The sequence below is a fragment of the Oncorhynchus nerka genome, linkage group LG9a (genome assembly GCF_034236695.1).
Source record: "Oncorhynchus nerka isolate Pitt River linkage group LG9a, Oner_Uvic_2.0, whole genome shotgun sequence".
Taxonomy (NCBI): domain Eukaryota; kingdom Metazoa; phylum Chordata; class Actinopteri; order Salmoniformes; family Salmonidae; genus Oncorhynchus; species Oncorhynchus nerka.
In genome coordinates, this window is record NC_088404.1 from 8,515,948 (window position 1) to 8,532,214 (window position 16,267).

A 16,267-nucleotide genomic window follows, 5' to 3' on the forward strand; every position below is an offset into this window, starting at 1 on the left:
ACGACGCCATCTTGCCCCTACTGTTTTATAGGCATAAACTCAAATAGGATGTACCAGTGACGAGAACCAGTCAAAGCTGGTCTGACCAATCGGAAGCAAAGATTCAAGATTGTTTAGATCATGTTGGAATATGTTCTGGTCAGCCTCAGAGAACAACATCGACCTATACGCTGACTCGTGAGTGAGTTTATAAAGAAGTGCATTGGAGATGTTATACCGACTGTGACTATTAAAACCTACCCTAACCAGAAACCGTGGATGGATGGCGGCATTTGCGAAAAACTGAAAGTGCGAACCACCGCATTTAACAATGGAAATAGGTCTGGGAATATGGCTGAATATAAACTGTGTAGTTATTCCCTCCGCAAGGCAATCAAACAAGAGAAATGCCAGTACAGGGACAAAGTGGAGTCGCAATTCAATGGCTCAGGCACGAGACGTATGTGGCAGGGTCTACAGGAAATCACAGACTACAAAAAGAAAACCAACCACGTTACGGACACCGACGTCACACTTCCAGACAAACTAAATACCTTCTTTGCCCGCTTTGAGGATAATACAGTGCCAACATCGCATTCCGCCATCAAGGACTGCGCACCCCCCCACCCCCTCTCCTTCTCAGACGTGAGTAAAACAGTTAAACGAGTTAACCCTCGCAAGGCTGCTTGCCCAGACGGCATCCCTAGCCCACTAACAAGGACTGCGCAACTCCTCTCCTTCTCCGTGGCCGACGTGAGTATACTGCATAGATTATTTAAATCCATACCCATTTAAAAAACTAATTTGAATGACAAAGATATCACATACCCTAAAACAATGTTTTCTTGATCAAATGTAAATGTTATTGATAAATTGCTGATTGAGCAATGATAAGATAATATTTTAATATTCACATCTCAAAACACATTATCATTCACTTTTCACTTTGTTCCTGCAAAACACCTTATGCCAAACACATCTTATGACTGCCAGGGAAACCAGCGTTACAAGCAACACACTCGCCAGCAAAGTCACTATCACATCAACCGAGTGGTATACTATCCAGGACATCTTATAGGAATCTGTCCTCAGGTGATGAGCTCCTTTATGTCTCATGACAAACTCGATCCAGAACACTGCCTTGTCCAGTGGTTTAATGGGTTGGTCTCTGTGCAGTCTGGACAACCTCTGCATGTTCTCCCTGTAGGACGGTTCATGCAGCACAGCCTTCAAAGACTCCAGGAACACATTTCTGTCCATTGTGATGATATCCACCGTGTTAGCTGCCCCCCTCTCCTTCAACTTGGAGAGATTGTCGGACTGGTCGAAGGCGAGAGGGAGGCCGACTACCGGGATGCCGTGGTAGATGGCCTCCTGGACACCGTTGGTTCCTCCATGGGCTACGAAGGCCCGGGTCTTGGGGTGTCCTAGGAGGTCGTTCTGGGGAAGCCAGTCCACCAGTAGGGTGTTGTTACCCAGGGTAGAGGGTCTCTGTCCAGTATACCTGAGAACCACAAGAGAAACACAGTGGATATACATGGAAATCTGACACTTCTGTTTTTAAGTCTAGGCCCAGATAAAATCCTGGACTAAAAGCATGCTCAATGGAGAATAACATTTGTAATCGTTTTTTAGTCCAGGACCAGGCCTTATTGTTTTTGGAAAACTGGCTCCATTTTTACTCATAATTTGTCCAATCAATTAATTAAAGGATCTATCCATCCATCCATACCTCCAGATGACCTTCTGAGGCAGCTGAGCGAACGCGGCAGCGATTTCATCTGCAATATCTTCAGGAAGCTCTGCCACCAAAGTCCCCAGAGTCATCATGACAACCCCATGCTCGCTGGAACTCTGAACAAACTCCTCCAGGTCCTGTGGAAGAGGCTTGGAGGGCTTACACTGGAACCCACCAATGTAGACCATATTCGGCATGGTGGGTTTCGGAAATTCAAAGACAAAATCGCTTCTCATGAGCCAGATATCTGCTTCCTGGAAGAATGCGCTGTAATCGACGTCAGGGCCAAAGTAACGCTGGACTATCGGTTTGTAGTTGGGTTCTGTGATAGATGTCAATGTGTAACTCCCGAGTATGTAAGCTAAGACGTTGGTGACTCTCTGGAGGAAGGTCATCTTGTCTGTCAACTCTGTGGCTGTGTATGGGACGTAAGAGAGAGGCGACGGGGCGATGACCAAATGAGCTTCACCTTGAATGGTCCATCTGACATTGTAAACCAGAGGAAGGTGGAGGACGCGGGCTAAGATCGTCCCTCCACCAATCCCAGGATCTGTCAGAACCAAATCAAACTTAGCATCCTGGAGAGACTGGATCAACTTTCTGTCTTCAAGGACACGAGTGATCATTTCAGCCATGTTCTTGTGGAACTCGAAAAAAGTCTCCTTCATTGATGACTGAAGCTTGAGTTCGGTCCAAAAACTTTTCCCCTGCTCCCTTTGAATCTTCATATGTTTACCTAATATAAATTCACCAAAGAAGTTTTCATCGAAGCCACCAGTGTTGGGGATGGTAATGGTGGTGTAGTGGGGGGAATTCTCCTTGATGTACCAGCTGTTTGACGCTCGCACCACTGTGATGTCATGGCCTTTGGAATGCAACTCTTCAATGATGACTCTCATGTTGACCCAGTGGCTTCCATCCATTGGGTAGATTAATATTTTACCCCCATAGACAATATTGGACAGGGTGAAGAGCAATACGACCAATGAGATAAGGGTTGGTTGATACATCCTTCTGTCCATGGTGAAACCTTAATTAGATACAAGGAAGTAGATGTCAAACAATCAATCACAATAATTAACTTGCTGTCAGCTATAGTTTTTAGCACATTCTGCAACATCTGACAATTGTATAGAATCAGAGAATTGAATTGTCTCTCTGGCCCTTTTTATAAAGTTGCGAAATGGGTTGGTATTCAATGAATCTACTAGGTAACCTAGCTAATGTATATTGTCATACCAATCCAATAGGGTCATATTCAGATGGACTCATAGTTGCACAAGATCATATCTGATACATCTGAATCAGACCTGGGTTCAAAAACATTTTGATATAATTTTCAAATAGTTTAGCTGTGACAATGGGACCAGTAGAAACGTGCAAAAAGCACAAACCTGGCATTCCAGGCACTGGAATGATTTAAGCATTAAGCAAACGCTTAAATTATTTTAAAGATTTCAAATGATGGTTGAACCCAGGTCTGATCTGGGAGAGGGTTTATGGTTATGCAACCTCATTGTTCAATGAGAATATTCTGACTGGTCGTCATTGTAAATAAGAATGTGTTCTTAACTGACTTGCCTAGTTACATAAAAAAAAATGAAAAGCCTTCTAGTCCCAGATCTATTTGTACAGTCTTGACAAGTCTGTTTGTTTGGTGTGACAATCAGGTCACACCAAAGGTGATATCTAGAACCTAAAAGGGTTCTTTGGCTGTTCCCATAGAAGAACCCTTTGAGGAACCACTTTAGGTTCCAGGTAAAAACCCTTTTGGGTTCCATGTAGAACCCTTTCCACAGAGGTTCAGAAACCGTCTCAGGGAAGCTCATCTGCGTGCTCGTCATCCTCACCAGGGTCTTGACCTGACTGCAGTTCGGTGTCGTAAACCGACTTCAGTGGGCAAGTGCTCAACTTCGATGGCCACTGGCACGCTGGGAGAAGTGTGCTCTTCACGGATGAATCCCGGGTTCAACTGTATGGGCGAGCAGTTTGCTGATGTCAACATTGTGAACAGAGAGCCCCATGGTGAGGTGGGGTTATGGTATGGGCAGGCATAAGCTACGGACAACGAACATAATTCCATTTTATCGATGGCAATTTTGAATGCACAGAGATACCTTGAAGAGATTGAGACTCATTGTCGCGCAATTCATCCTCCGCCATCATCTCATGTTTCAGCATGATAATGCACAGCCCCATGTCACAAGGATCTGTACACAATTCCTGGAAGCTGAAAAGGGCCCAGTTCTTCCATGTGTAACGGATGTGAAACGGCTAGCTTAGTTAGCGGTGGTGCTGAGGTAACGGATGTGAAACGGCTAGCTTAGTTGGCGGTGGTGCTGAGGTAACGGATGTGAAACGGCTAGCTTAGTTAGCGGTGGTGCTGAGGTAACGGATGTGAAACGGCTAGCTTAGTTGGCGGTGGTGCTGAGGTAACGGATGTGAAACGGCTAGCTTAGTTAGCGGTGGTGCTGAGGTAACGGATGTGAAACGGCTAGCTTGGTTAGCGGTGGTGCTGAGGTAACGGATGTGAAACGGCTAGCTTAGTTGGCGGTGGTGCTGAGGTAACGGATGTGAAACGGCTAGCTTAGTTAGCGGTGGTGCTGAGGTAACGGATGTGAAACGGCTAGCTTGGTTAGCGGTGGTGCTGAGGTAACGGATGTGAAACGGCTAGCTTGGTTAGCGGTGGTGCTGAGGTAACGGATGTGAAACGGCTAGCTTAGTTAGCGGTGGTGCGCGCTAAATAGCGTTTCAATCGGTGACGTCACTTGCTCTGAGACCTTGAAGTAGTAGTTCCCCTTGCTCTGCAAGGGCCGTGGCTTTTGTAGAGTGATGGGTAATGATGCTTCGAGGGTGACTGTTGTTGGTGTGTGCAGAGGGACCCCGACCCTGGTTACTGGACTGACCCCAATCCTGGTTACTGGACTGACCCCGACACTGGTTACAGGACTGACCCCGACCCTGGTTACTGGACTGAGCCTGGTTACTGGACTGACCCCAATCCTGGTTACTGGACTGACCCCAATCCTGGTTACTGGACTGACCCCAGCCCTGGTTACTGGACTGACCCCAATCCTGGTTACTGGGCTGACCCCAATCCTGGTTACTGGACTGACGCCAATCCTGGTTACTGGACTGACCCCGACCCTGGTTGCTGGACCGACCCCAACCATAGCTACTGGACTGACCCCGACCTTGGCTACTGGACCGACCGTACCCTGGTTACTGGACTGACCCGTAACCTGGTTGCTGGACCGACCACAAACTTAGCTACTGGACCGACCCCGAACCTGGTTAGTTTTTACATTGTTACCCCAGGAAATCTTGAGTCTTATTACATACAACCGGGAACAACTATTGGATATACCATCAATACGACAAGGACTTTCCCGAAGCGGATCCTTTGTTCAGACCATCACCCAGGGCAATGGATCTAATTCCAGAAGCCGATCCAAAACAACAGAGCCGCAGATGGGGCAGACAAAGCGGCCTCCTGGTCAGACTCCGTAGACGTTCACATCGCCCACCGCTCCCGAGTATACTACTTGCCAACGTCCAGTCTCTTGACAAGAAGGTAGACAAAATTCGAGCAAGGGTTGCCTTCCAAAGAGATATCAGATATTGTAATATTCTCTGTTTCACAGAAACATGGCACTCTCGGGACAGGTAGTCGGAATCGGTTCAGCCACCGGGCTTCTCCATGCATGGCGCCGACAGAGGTGAACACCTCTTGGGGAAGAGGAAGGGCGGGGGTGTATCCTTCATGATTAACGACTCATGGTGTAATCATAACATACAGGAACTCAAGTCCTTCTGCTCACCCAAACTAGAATTCCTTACAATCAAATGCCGGCCATTTTACCTATCAAGAGAATTCTCATCAGTTATAGTCACAGCTGTTTACATTCCCCCTCAAGCAGACAAGACGGCCCTAAAGGAACTTCACTGGACTTTATGTAAACAGGAAATCATATATCCTCAGGGTGCATTTATTGTAGCTGGGGATTTTAACAAAGCAAATTTGAGAACAAGGCTACCTAAACATTTACATTACATTTAAGTCATTTAGCAGACGCTCTTATCCAGAGCGACTTACAAATTGGTGCATTCACCTTATGACATCCAGTGGAGCAGCCACTTTACAATAGTGCATCTAAATCTTTTAAGGGGGGGAGGGGGGGGTGAGAAGGATTACTTTATCCTATCCTAGGTATTCCTTAAAGAGGTGGGGTTTCAGGTGTCTCCGGAAGGTGGTGAAATTCCATCATCATATTGATTGCACTAATACACTGGATCACTGCTACTATAACTTCCGTGATGCATGTAAAGCCCTCCCCCGCCCTCCCTTCGACAAATCCAACCACGACGCCATCTTGCCCCTACTGTTTTATAGGCATAAACTCAAACAGGATGTACCAGTGACGAGAACCAGTCACCGCTGGTCTGACCAATCAGAAGCCAAGCTTCAAGATTGTTTAGATCATGTTGGAATATGTTCTGGTCAGCCTCAGAGAACAACATCGACCTATACGCTGACTCGTGAGTGAGTTTATAAAGAAGTGCATTGGAGATGTTATACCTACTGTGACTATTAAAACCTACTCTAACCAGAAACCGTGGATGGATGGCGGCATTTGCGAAAAACTGAAAGTGCGAACCACCGCATTTAACAATGGAAATAGGTCTGGGAATATGGCTGAATATAAACTGTGTAGTTATTCCCTCCGCAAGGCAATCAAACAAGAGAAATGCTAGTACAGGGACAAGGTGGAGTCGCAATTCAATGGCTCAGGCACGAGACGTATGTGGCAGGGTCTACAGGAAATCACAGACTACAAAAAGAAAACCAACCACGTCACGGACACCAACGTCACACTTCCAGACAAACTAAATACCTTCTTTGCCCGCTTTGAGGATAATACAGTGCCAACATCGCAGTCCGCTAACAAGGACTGCGCACCCCCCCCCCCCCTCTCCTTCTCAGACGTGAGTAAAAGAGTTAAACGAGTTAACCCTCGCAAGGCTACTGGCCCAGACGGCATCCCTAGCTGTGTCCTCAGAGCATGTGCAGACCAGCTGGCTGGTGTGTTTAAAGACATATTCAATCACTCCCTATCCCAGTCTGTTGTCCCCACATGCTTCAAGATGGCTACCATTGTTCCTGTACTCAAGATGGCAAAGATAACTGAACTAAATGACTACCGCCCCGTAGCCCTCACTTCTGTCATCGTGAAGTGCTTTTAGAGTAGTCAAGGATCATATCACCTCCACCTTACCGGCCACCCTAGACCCGCTTCAGTTTGCATACCGCCCCAACAGGTCCACAGAGGATGCAATCACCATCACACTGCCCTATTCCATCTGGACAAAATTAATAACTATGTAAGAATGCTGTTCATTGACTACAGGTCAGTATTCAAAACCATAGTACCCTCCAAGCTCATCATCAAGCTGGAGGCCCTGGGTCTCATCCCCACCCTGTGCAATTGGGTCCTTGACTTTCTGACGGGCATACACATCACAGACAAAGTGAAATGGTCCACCCACATAGACAGTGTGGTGAAGAAGGCACAACAGCGCCTCTTCAACCTCTGGAGGCTGAAGAAATTTGGCTTGTCACCCAAAACCCTGACAAACTTTTACAGATGTATAATCGAGAGCATCCTGTCAGGCTGTATCACAGCCTGATACGGTTACTGCACCACCCTAATCCGCAAGGCTCTCCAGATGGTGATGAGTTCTGCACAACGTATCAACGGGGCAAACTACCTGCCCTCCATGACACCTACAGCACCCGATGTCACAGGAAGGCCAAAAAGATCATCAAAGACAACAACGACCCGAGCCACTGCCTGGCCACACCGCTCCAATCCAGAAGGCGAGGTCAGTACAGCTGCGTCAAAGCTGGGACCGAGAAGAACAGCTTCTATCTCAAGGCCATCAAACTGCTAAACAGCAATCATGCTGCTGCCTACACTGAGACCCAATCACTGGCCGCATTAACATATGGATGACTAGTCACTTTATACAATGCCACTTTAAATAAGGCCACTTTAATGTTGTTTAAATATCTTACACTGCTCATATATGTATATACTGTATTTTATACCATCTATTGCACCTTGCCTATGCCGCTCGGCCCTCGCTGATCCATATATTTATAAGTACATATTCTAATTCAAACCTTTTAGATTTGTCTGTATTAGGTAGTTGTTGGGGAGTTGTTGTTAGATACTTGTTAGATATTACTACAGTCGGAACTAGAAGCACAAGCATTTCGCTACACTCGCATTAGCATCTGCTAACCATGTGTTTGTGGCCAATAAAATTGGATTAGATTAGATTTTTACAGGACCGACCCCAACCCTGGTTAATGATTAGGATCAAAACCATAGATAATGGAACCACAAGGGTAGTGAATGTACCTAGCCGGGACCCAGATCTGTTTGTCATGCCAAACAATAGCTGTAGGAGTTCTGAATGCAATTCAAAGCCAACACTGTGGTTATTAACAAAATAATGTACAAAGGACGATTGCTTTGAGGACCAAGCTTTCATCCCTCTGTGAAAAGAGATCAAATCAAATCAAATGTATTTATATAGCCCTTCGTACATCAGCTGATATCTCAAAGTGCTGTACAGAAACCCAGCCTAAAACCCCAAACAGCAAGCAATGCAGGTGTAGAAGCACGGTGGCTAGGAAAAACTCCCTAGAAAGGACAAAACCTAGGAAGAAACCTAGAGAGGAACCAGGCTATGTGGGGTGGCCAGTCCTCTTCTGGCTGTGACGGGTGGAGATTATAACAGAACATGGCCAAGATGTTCAAATGTTCATAAATGACCAGCATGGTTGAATAATAATAAGGCAGAACAGTTGAAACTGGAGCAGCAGCATGGCCAGGTGGACTGGGGACAGCAAGGAGTCATCATGTCAGGTAGTCCTGGGGCATGGTCCTAGGGCTCAGGTCTTCCGAGAGAAAGAAAGAGAGAATTAGAGAGAGCATATGTGGGGTGGCCAGTCCTCTTCTGGCTGTGCCCGGTGGAGATTATAACAGAATATGGCCAAGATGTTCAAATGTTCATAAATGACCAGCATGGTCGAATAATGGGTTGTCTTCTTCAAAAAAAAGAATCTGAGCAGCATCCAAAAAATGACAACACTTACCCAGCAAGCTTTGCATGTTTCATATACATTCCGTCGTGCTATCATGAAGAGAAAAAGAAGGTGAAGTATTTGATTTTTAAATAACGTTAACCACTTTAAAATGCCTGGAGAAATGACAACACTTAAAAGTTGCTCTGTAATAAACCAATCACAGAGATAGAGTTAACACCGTGCCGTCTTTCATCACAATAACTGTCCCATCCATATTTCTAGGTACGTATTCTAATTCATTCCTTTACGCTTGTGAGTATAAGGTCGTTGTTGTGAAATTGTTAGATTACTTGTTAGATATTACTGTACGGTCGAACCTAGAAACACAAGCATTTCGCTACACTCGCATTAACATCTGCTAACCATGTGTATGTGACCAAATACATTTTGATTTATAGTATTACTGATTGTACAATGTTGGGTAAAAAATAAATGGATTGTCCATTACCTCTGCAGCAGCCATATGATTACAATGATCCTGACAGAAGATGACTTCCTATTTTCCGGTGACAGAATTTCGGGCCAATCGTAAATGGACATGATAAAGTCATCGTGATCTCTTCCCCCGTCTCCTGAGTATACTGCATATATTATTTAAATCCATACCCATTTTAAAAAACAAATTTGAATGACAAAGGTATCACATACCCTAAAACGATGTTTTATTGATAAAATGTAAATGTTATTGATAAATTGCTGATTGAGCAATGATAAGATAATATTTTAATATTCACATCTCAAAACACATTATCATTCACTTTTCACTTTGTTCCTGCAAAACACCTTACGCCAAACACATCTTACGACTGCCAGGGAAACCAGCGTTACAAGCAAAACACTCGCCAGCAAAGTCACTATCACATCAACCGAGTGGTATACTATCCAGGACATCTTATAGGACTCTGTCCTCAGGTGACGAGCTCCTTTATGTCTCATAACAAACTCGATCCAGAACACTGCCTTGTCCAGTGGTTTAATGGGTTGGTCTCTGTGCAGTCTGGACAACCTCTGCATGTTCTCCCTGTAGGACGGTTCATGCAGCACAGCCTTCAAAGACTCCAGGAACACATTTCTGTCCATTGTGATGATATCCACCGTGTTAGCTGCCCCCCTCTCCTTCAACTTGGAGAGGTTGTCGGACTGGTCGAAGGCGAGAGGGAGGCCGACTACCGGGATGCCGTGGTAGATGGCCTCCTGGACACCGTTGGTTCCTCCATGGGCTACGAAGGCCCGGGTCTTGGGGTGTCCTAGGAGGTCGTTCTGGGGAAGCCAGTCCACCAGTAGGGTGTTGTTACCCAGGGTAGAGGGTCTCTGTCCAGTATACCTGAGAACCACAAGAGAACCACAGTGGATATACTTGGAAATCTGACACTTTTGTTTTTAAGTCTTGGCCCAGATAAAGTCCTGGACTAAAAGCATGCTCACTGGAGAATAATATTTGAAATAGTTTTTTAGTCCAGGACCAGGCCTTATCATTTTTGGAAAAGTGGCTACATTTTTACTCATAATTTGTCCAATTAATTAATTAAAGGATCTATCCATCCATCCATACCTCCAGATGACCTTCTGAGGCAGCTGAGCGAAGGCGGCAGCGATTTCATCTGCGATATCTTCAGGAAGCTCTGCCACCAAAGTCCCCAGAGTCATCATAACAACCCCATGCTCGCTGGAACTCTGAACAAACTCCTCCAGGTCCTGTGGAAGAGGCTTGGAGGGCTTACACTGGAATCCACCAATGTAGACCATATTCGGCATGGTGGGTTTCGGAAATTCAAAGACAAAATCGCTTCTCATGAGCCAGATATCTGCTTCCTGGAAGAATGCGTTGTAATCGACGTCAGGGCCAAAGTAACGCTGGACTATCGGTTTGTAGTTGGGTTCTGTGATAGATGTCAATGTGTAACTCCCGAGTATGTAAGCTAAGACGTTGGTGACTCTCTGGAGGAAGGTCATCTTGTCTGTGAACTCTGTGGGTGTGTATGGGACGTAAGAGAGAGGCGACGGGGCGATGACCAAATGAGCTTCACCTTGAATGGTCCATCTGACATTGTAAACCAGAGGAAGGTGGAGGACGCGGGCTAAGATCGTCCCTCCACCAATCCCAGGATCTGTCAGAACCAAATCAAACTTAGCATCCTGGAGAGACTGGATCAACTTTCTGTCTTCAAGGACACGAGTGATCATTTCAGCCATGTTCTTGTGGAACTCGAAAAAAGTCTCCTTCATTGATGACTGAAGCTTGAGTTCGGTCCAAAAACTTTTCCCCTGCTCCCTTTGAATCTTCATATGTTTACCTAATATAAATTCACCAAAGAAGTTTTCATCGAAGCCACCAGTGTTGGGGATGGTAATGGTGGTGTAGTGGGGGGAATTCTCCTTGATGTACCAGCTGTTTGACGCTCGCACCACTGTGATGTCATGGCCTTTGGAATGCAACTCTTCAATGATGACTCTCATGTTGAGCCAGTGGCTTCCATCCATTGGGTAGATTAATATTTTACCCCCATAGACAATATTGGACAGGGTGAAGAGCAATACGACCAATGAGATAAGGGTTGGTTGATACATCCTTCCGTCCATAGTGAAACCTTAATTAGATACAAGGAAGTAGATGTCAAACAATCAATCACAATAATTAACTAGCCGTCAGCTATAGTTTTTAGCACATTCTGCAACATCTGACAATTGTATAGGAATCAGATAATTGAATTGTCTCTCTGGCCCTTTTTATAAAGTTGCGAAATGGGTTGGTATTCAACGAATCTACTAGGTAACCTAGCTAATGTATACTGTCTCAGCCTCCAATATTTATGCTGCAGTAGTTTATGTGTCGGGGGGCTAGGGTCAGTTTGTTATATCTGGAGTACTTCTCCTGTCCTATTCGGTGTCCTGTGTGAATCTAAGTGTGCGTTCTCTAATTATCTCCTTCTCTCTTTCTTTCTCTCTCTCTCTCGGAGGACCTGAGCCCTAGGACCATGCCCCAGGACTACCTGACATGATGACTCCTTGCTGTCCCCAGTCCACCTGGCCATGCTGCTGCTCCAGTTTCAACTGTTCTGTCTTACTATTATTCGACCATGCTGGTCATTTATGAACATTTGAACATCTTGGCCATGTTCTGTTATAATCTCTACCCGGCACAGCCACAAGAGGACTGGCCACCCCACATAGCCTGGTTCCTCTCTAGGTTTCTTCCTAGGTTTTGGCCTTTCTCGGGAGTTTTTCCTAGCCACCGTGCTTCTACACCTGCATTGCTTGCTGTTTGGGGTTTTAGGCTGGGTTTCTGTACAGCACTTTGAGATATCAGCTGATGTACGAAGGGCTATATAAATACATTTGATTTGATTCATACCAATCCAATAGGGTCATATTCAGATGGACTCATAGTTGCACAAGATCATATCTGATACATCTGAATCAGACCTGGGTTCAAAAACGATTTGATATCATATTCAAATAGTTTAGCTGTGATTGAGTTTTGCTGTGACAATGGGACCAGTAGAAACGTACAAAAAGCACAAACTTGGCATTCCAGGTGTAACAGTATACATTTAGTCCGTCCCCTCGCCCCTACCCGGGCTCGAACCAGGGACCCTCTGCACACATCAACAACAGTCACCCACAAAGCATCGTTAACCATCGCTCCACAAAAGCCGCGGCCCTTGCAGAGCAAGGGGAACCACTACTTCAAGGTCTCAGAGCAAGTGACGTCAACCGATTGATCTGGGAGAGGGTTTATGGTTATGCAACCTCATTGTTCAATCAGAATATTCTGACTGCTGCAGATCACATTAGGAAGCATAGAATGGGTTGTGGATGGGAGGTGCAGCTAGCTGTGTTGCTACCATGCCATGTGTTCATGTGTTGCTACCATGGTGTGTTGTCATGTGTTGCTACCATGGTGTGTTGTCATGTGTTGCTGCCATGCTGTGTTGTTGTCTTAGGTCTCTCTTTATGTAGTGTTGTGGTGTCTCTCTTGATGTGTTATGTTCTATATTATTAATCCCAGCCTCCATCCCCACAGGAGGCCTTTTGCCTTCTGGTAGGTCGTCATCGTAAATAAGAATGTGTTCTTAACTGACTTGCCTAGTTACATAAAAATAAATGAAAAGCCTTCTAGTCCCAGATCTATTTGTACAGTCTTGACAAGTCTGTTTGTTTGGTGTGACAATCACCATACAGTCTTAGGGAAAAAAAGGTGATATCTAGAACCTAAAAGGGTTCTTTGGCTGTTCCCATAGAAGAACCCTTTGAAGAACCACTTTAGGTTCCAGGTAAAAACCCTTTTCGGTTCCATGTAGAACCCTTTCCACAGAGGGTCCAAAAAGGGTTCTCCTATGAGGGCACCCGAAGAACCCTATTGGAACCCTTTTTCTAAGTGTAGGAGTTGGCAAGGCAACACAAACAGACCTGGAACGAGGCTAAGAAGTAGCATCCATGGAGAAACTCATATTGCTTACTACATCCTCAGAAATCCAGAACCGGTTTTGTGCACACGTTCCACTTCTTGTGCTCCTTGTCATTGTTTGGCATGACAAGGAGTGGTATCTTAGCACACAGAGACTAGATTTCTCCAGGTTACACAGATCACATATCATTTTTCCAATTTGCTTTCCATCTTTGCATAATGAATTGCCTTTATGATGCAAACAGAATGCCCCCTCCCCCCTCTACACACACATAATAAGTACTTAAACAAGTCACATAATAAATTGCTTGGACTCACTCTGTGTGCGATAATAGTGTTTAACATGATTTGTGAATGACCACCTCATCTCTGTACCACACACACACAATTATCTGTAAGGTCCTGTAGTCGGGCAGTGAATTTCAAACACAAATTCAACAACAAAGACCAGGGAGGTTTTCCAATGTCTCATAAAGAAGGGCCCCTATTGGTAGATGGGTTATAAAAAAATATAACTTAAAAAAACAATCTTTTTTTTAGAAGCTGACATTGAATATCACTTTGAGCATGGTGAAGTTATTAATTACATTTTGGATGGTGTATCAATACACCGTGTCACTACAAAGATACAGGCGTCCTTCCTAACTCAGTTGTCGGAGAGGAAGAAAACCACTCAGGGATTTCAAATCAAATCACATACACATGGTTAGCAGATGTTAATGCGAGTGTAGCGAAATGCTTGTTCAACATGAGGCCAATGGTGACCATAAAACAGTTACAGTTTAATGGCTGTGATAGGATAGAAAACTGAGGATGGGAAACTGAGGATGGATCAACAACATTGTAGTTACTCCACAATACAGCCTAAATGACAGAATGAAAAGAAGGAAGCCTGTATAGAATAAACACATTCTAAAACATGCATCCTGTTTGCAACAAGGCACTAAAGTAAAACCACAAAAAACGTGGCAAATTAACTTTATGTCCTGAATACAAAGCGTTATATTTGTGGCAAATCCAACACAACCTATCACTGAGTACCACTCTTCATATTTTCAAGCATGGTGGTGGCTGCATCATGTTATGGGTATGCTTGTCATCGGCAAGAACTAAGGAGTTAAGGATAAAAATAAATGGAAAAGAACTAAGCACAGGCAGAATCCTAAAGGAAAACCTGGTTCAGTCAGCTTTCCAACAGACATTGGGAGACAAATTCCCCTTTCAGCAGGTCAATAACCCAAAACACTAGACCAAATCTACACTGCATTGCTTACCAAGAAACCAATTAATGTTCCTGGGTGGCCGAGATACAGTTTTGACTTAAATCTGCTTGAAAATCTATGGTAAGACCTGAAAATGGTAATCTAGCAATGATCAACAAGAAATTTGACAGAGCTTGAAGAATTTAGAAAATAGATAATGGGCAAATTTTGCACCATCCAGGCGTGGAAAGCTCTTAGAGATGTACCCAGAAAGACTCACAGCTGTAATCGCTGCAAAAGGTGCTTCTACAAAGTATTGACTCAGGGGTGTGAATGCTTATGTAAATAAGTTATTTCTGTATTTCACTTTCAATAAATGTGCAAACATTTCAAAACACATGTTCAGGCTGTAACACAGCAAAATGTGGAATAAGTCAAGGGGTATGAATACTTTCTGAAGGCACTGTAACTTACTAACTAACCACTAACTAACTACCAACAAACTATCTGAAAGAATTAAACTAAATGTTTAAATAACCATTGTTAACGTAAAAAAGAAAGCTTTTATAAACCCTTAATGTACAGTGTTCTCACTGATAGATTACCTACCAAAACCAGCCAAGTCCACAAGCAGCTTTAAAATCCAATTCAGTGTTAGTTTGTCCAACTGCCCAGACAACTACATCAAATTTAGTCAGATCTCACTGAAAGGCAGTCCAGTAGGGTTGTGTCCCCTGATTGTTGGTATCAGACATGTGACATAAAGGTAAGTTAGGTTCCTCCTCACTACTACAACAGTGCCTTGTTAAACGCAAAACGACTTGGGGAGTCTGGAGGTTACACAATCTCTCTGTGACCAGTGGCAAATTTAAACATTGTCTAATACATTAAGTGTGTGTAACACTGCATTCCAGAACTTGTTTGAACTTTAGATATGGTTTGTGTCCCAAATTGTACCCTTTTCCCTATATAGTGCACTACTTCTGACCAAGGCTCTGGTTAAAAGCTGTACACTATCTATATAGGGGAAAGGGTGCCATTTGGAACATAAACAATGTTCAAAGTTCAAACAAGTTCTGCAACCGTTTTTTTTTTTGCATGAGACTCATACGCTCAGGTGAAAATGTTCAGTCCCACAATTTGCAACAAGCATGCATATATTATATCAGTTCCATACATTAAGAAATGTCTCTCTTCGCCATTGGTAGCAATTGTAAGGTGGCAGATAGCCAAGCGGTTAGAGAGGCAAGCCAGCAACTGGAAACTTGCCTGTTCGAATCCAGGATCTGATGAGAAAAAAAAAATCTGTTGCGCGTCTTGGGTTAAAAGCGGAAGTAACATTTGGGCTGACCTTGTGTTGCAATTGACCAATAAAATAATCTTAATCTGTTAGATAACATAGCCAAGGGGCATTGCACGCACCATGTTAAACACCTAGTTGAACTGGGTTGAAACACAAGAGTAGTAGAGGAAAGGTGAGTGCCCAGGAAAAATGATTATGACATGTGACCATGACTGTGCTATGCCTTGTATTACCATGTGCCGGTCTCAATGACGCCTTAGAGAGGGTACAGAATGCAGTGCACACACTTGGCATTACTGTATACTTCATTGCAAATAGTGTAAGACAAGGATTGTGAAGGCGATACAAATAAAAAGTCAGAATAGTTGACCATTATTTAATAGTGAAAAGAGGGGCATTGTTAATAGTGAGTGACGCCTTAAAAAACAATAGTATAGTATGTCAACTCTCAAATTCTCTCTCTCTTTCTCTGATTAGCTAT

General features: G+C 44.2%; 2 protein-coding genes across 2 annotated transcripts; both read right to left on the bottom strand.

Annotated features, from left to right (window-relative positions):
* Window positions 1-859: 859 nt before the first annotated feature.
* Window positions 860-15,180, bottom strand: LOC115121524 (UDP-glucuronosyltransferase 2C1-like). Its single transcript, XM_029650627.2, has 3 exons — window positions 15,093-15,180; window positions 1,712-2,747; window positions 860-1,483 (listed from the first exon to the last, which is right to left on the bottom strand). Exons 2-3 carry the CDS (start codon window positions 2,737-2,739, stop codon window positions 910-912), a joined length of 1,602 nt encoding a protein of 533 aa, XP_029506487.1. The 5' UTR covers window positions 2,740-2,747; window positions 15,093-15,180; the 3' UTR covers window positions 860-909.
* LOC115121523 (UDP-glucuronosyltransferase 2C1-like) lies at window positions 9,514-15,180 on the bottom strand. The gene is made up of 3 exons (XM_029650626.2): window positions 15,093-15,180; window positions 10,426-11,461; window positions 9,514-10,197 (listed from the first exon to the last, which is right to left on the bottom strand). Exons 2-3 carry the CDS (start codon window positions 11,451-11,453, stop codon window positions 9,624-9,626), a joined length of 1,602 nt encoding a protein of 533 aa, XP_029506486.2. The 5' UTR covers window positions 11,454-11,461; window positions 15,093-15,180; the 3' UTR covers window positions 9,514-9,623.
* Window positions 15,181-16,267: the final 1,087 nt, after the last annotated feature.

Excerpts from the sequence above, each read along its gene's own strand:
- LOC115121524 (XM_029650627.2), bottom strand. The coding sequence starts at position 2,739 with ATGGACAGAAGGATGTATCAACCAACCCTTATCTCATTGGTCGTATTG. Across the intron at positions 1,484-1,711 it reads CCTCAGAAGGTCATCTGGAG|GTATACTGGACAGAGACCCT; the intron begins GTATGGATGGAT and ends TGTGGTTCTCAG.
- LOC115121523 (XM_029650626.2), bottom strand. The coding sequence starts at position 11,453 with ATGGACGGAAGGATGTATCAACCAACCCTTATCTCATTGGTCGTATTG. Across the intron at positions 10,198-10,425 it reads CCTCAGAAGGTCATCTGGAG|GTATACTGGACAGAGACCCT; the intron begins GTATGGATGGAT and ends TGTGGTTCTCAG.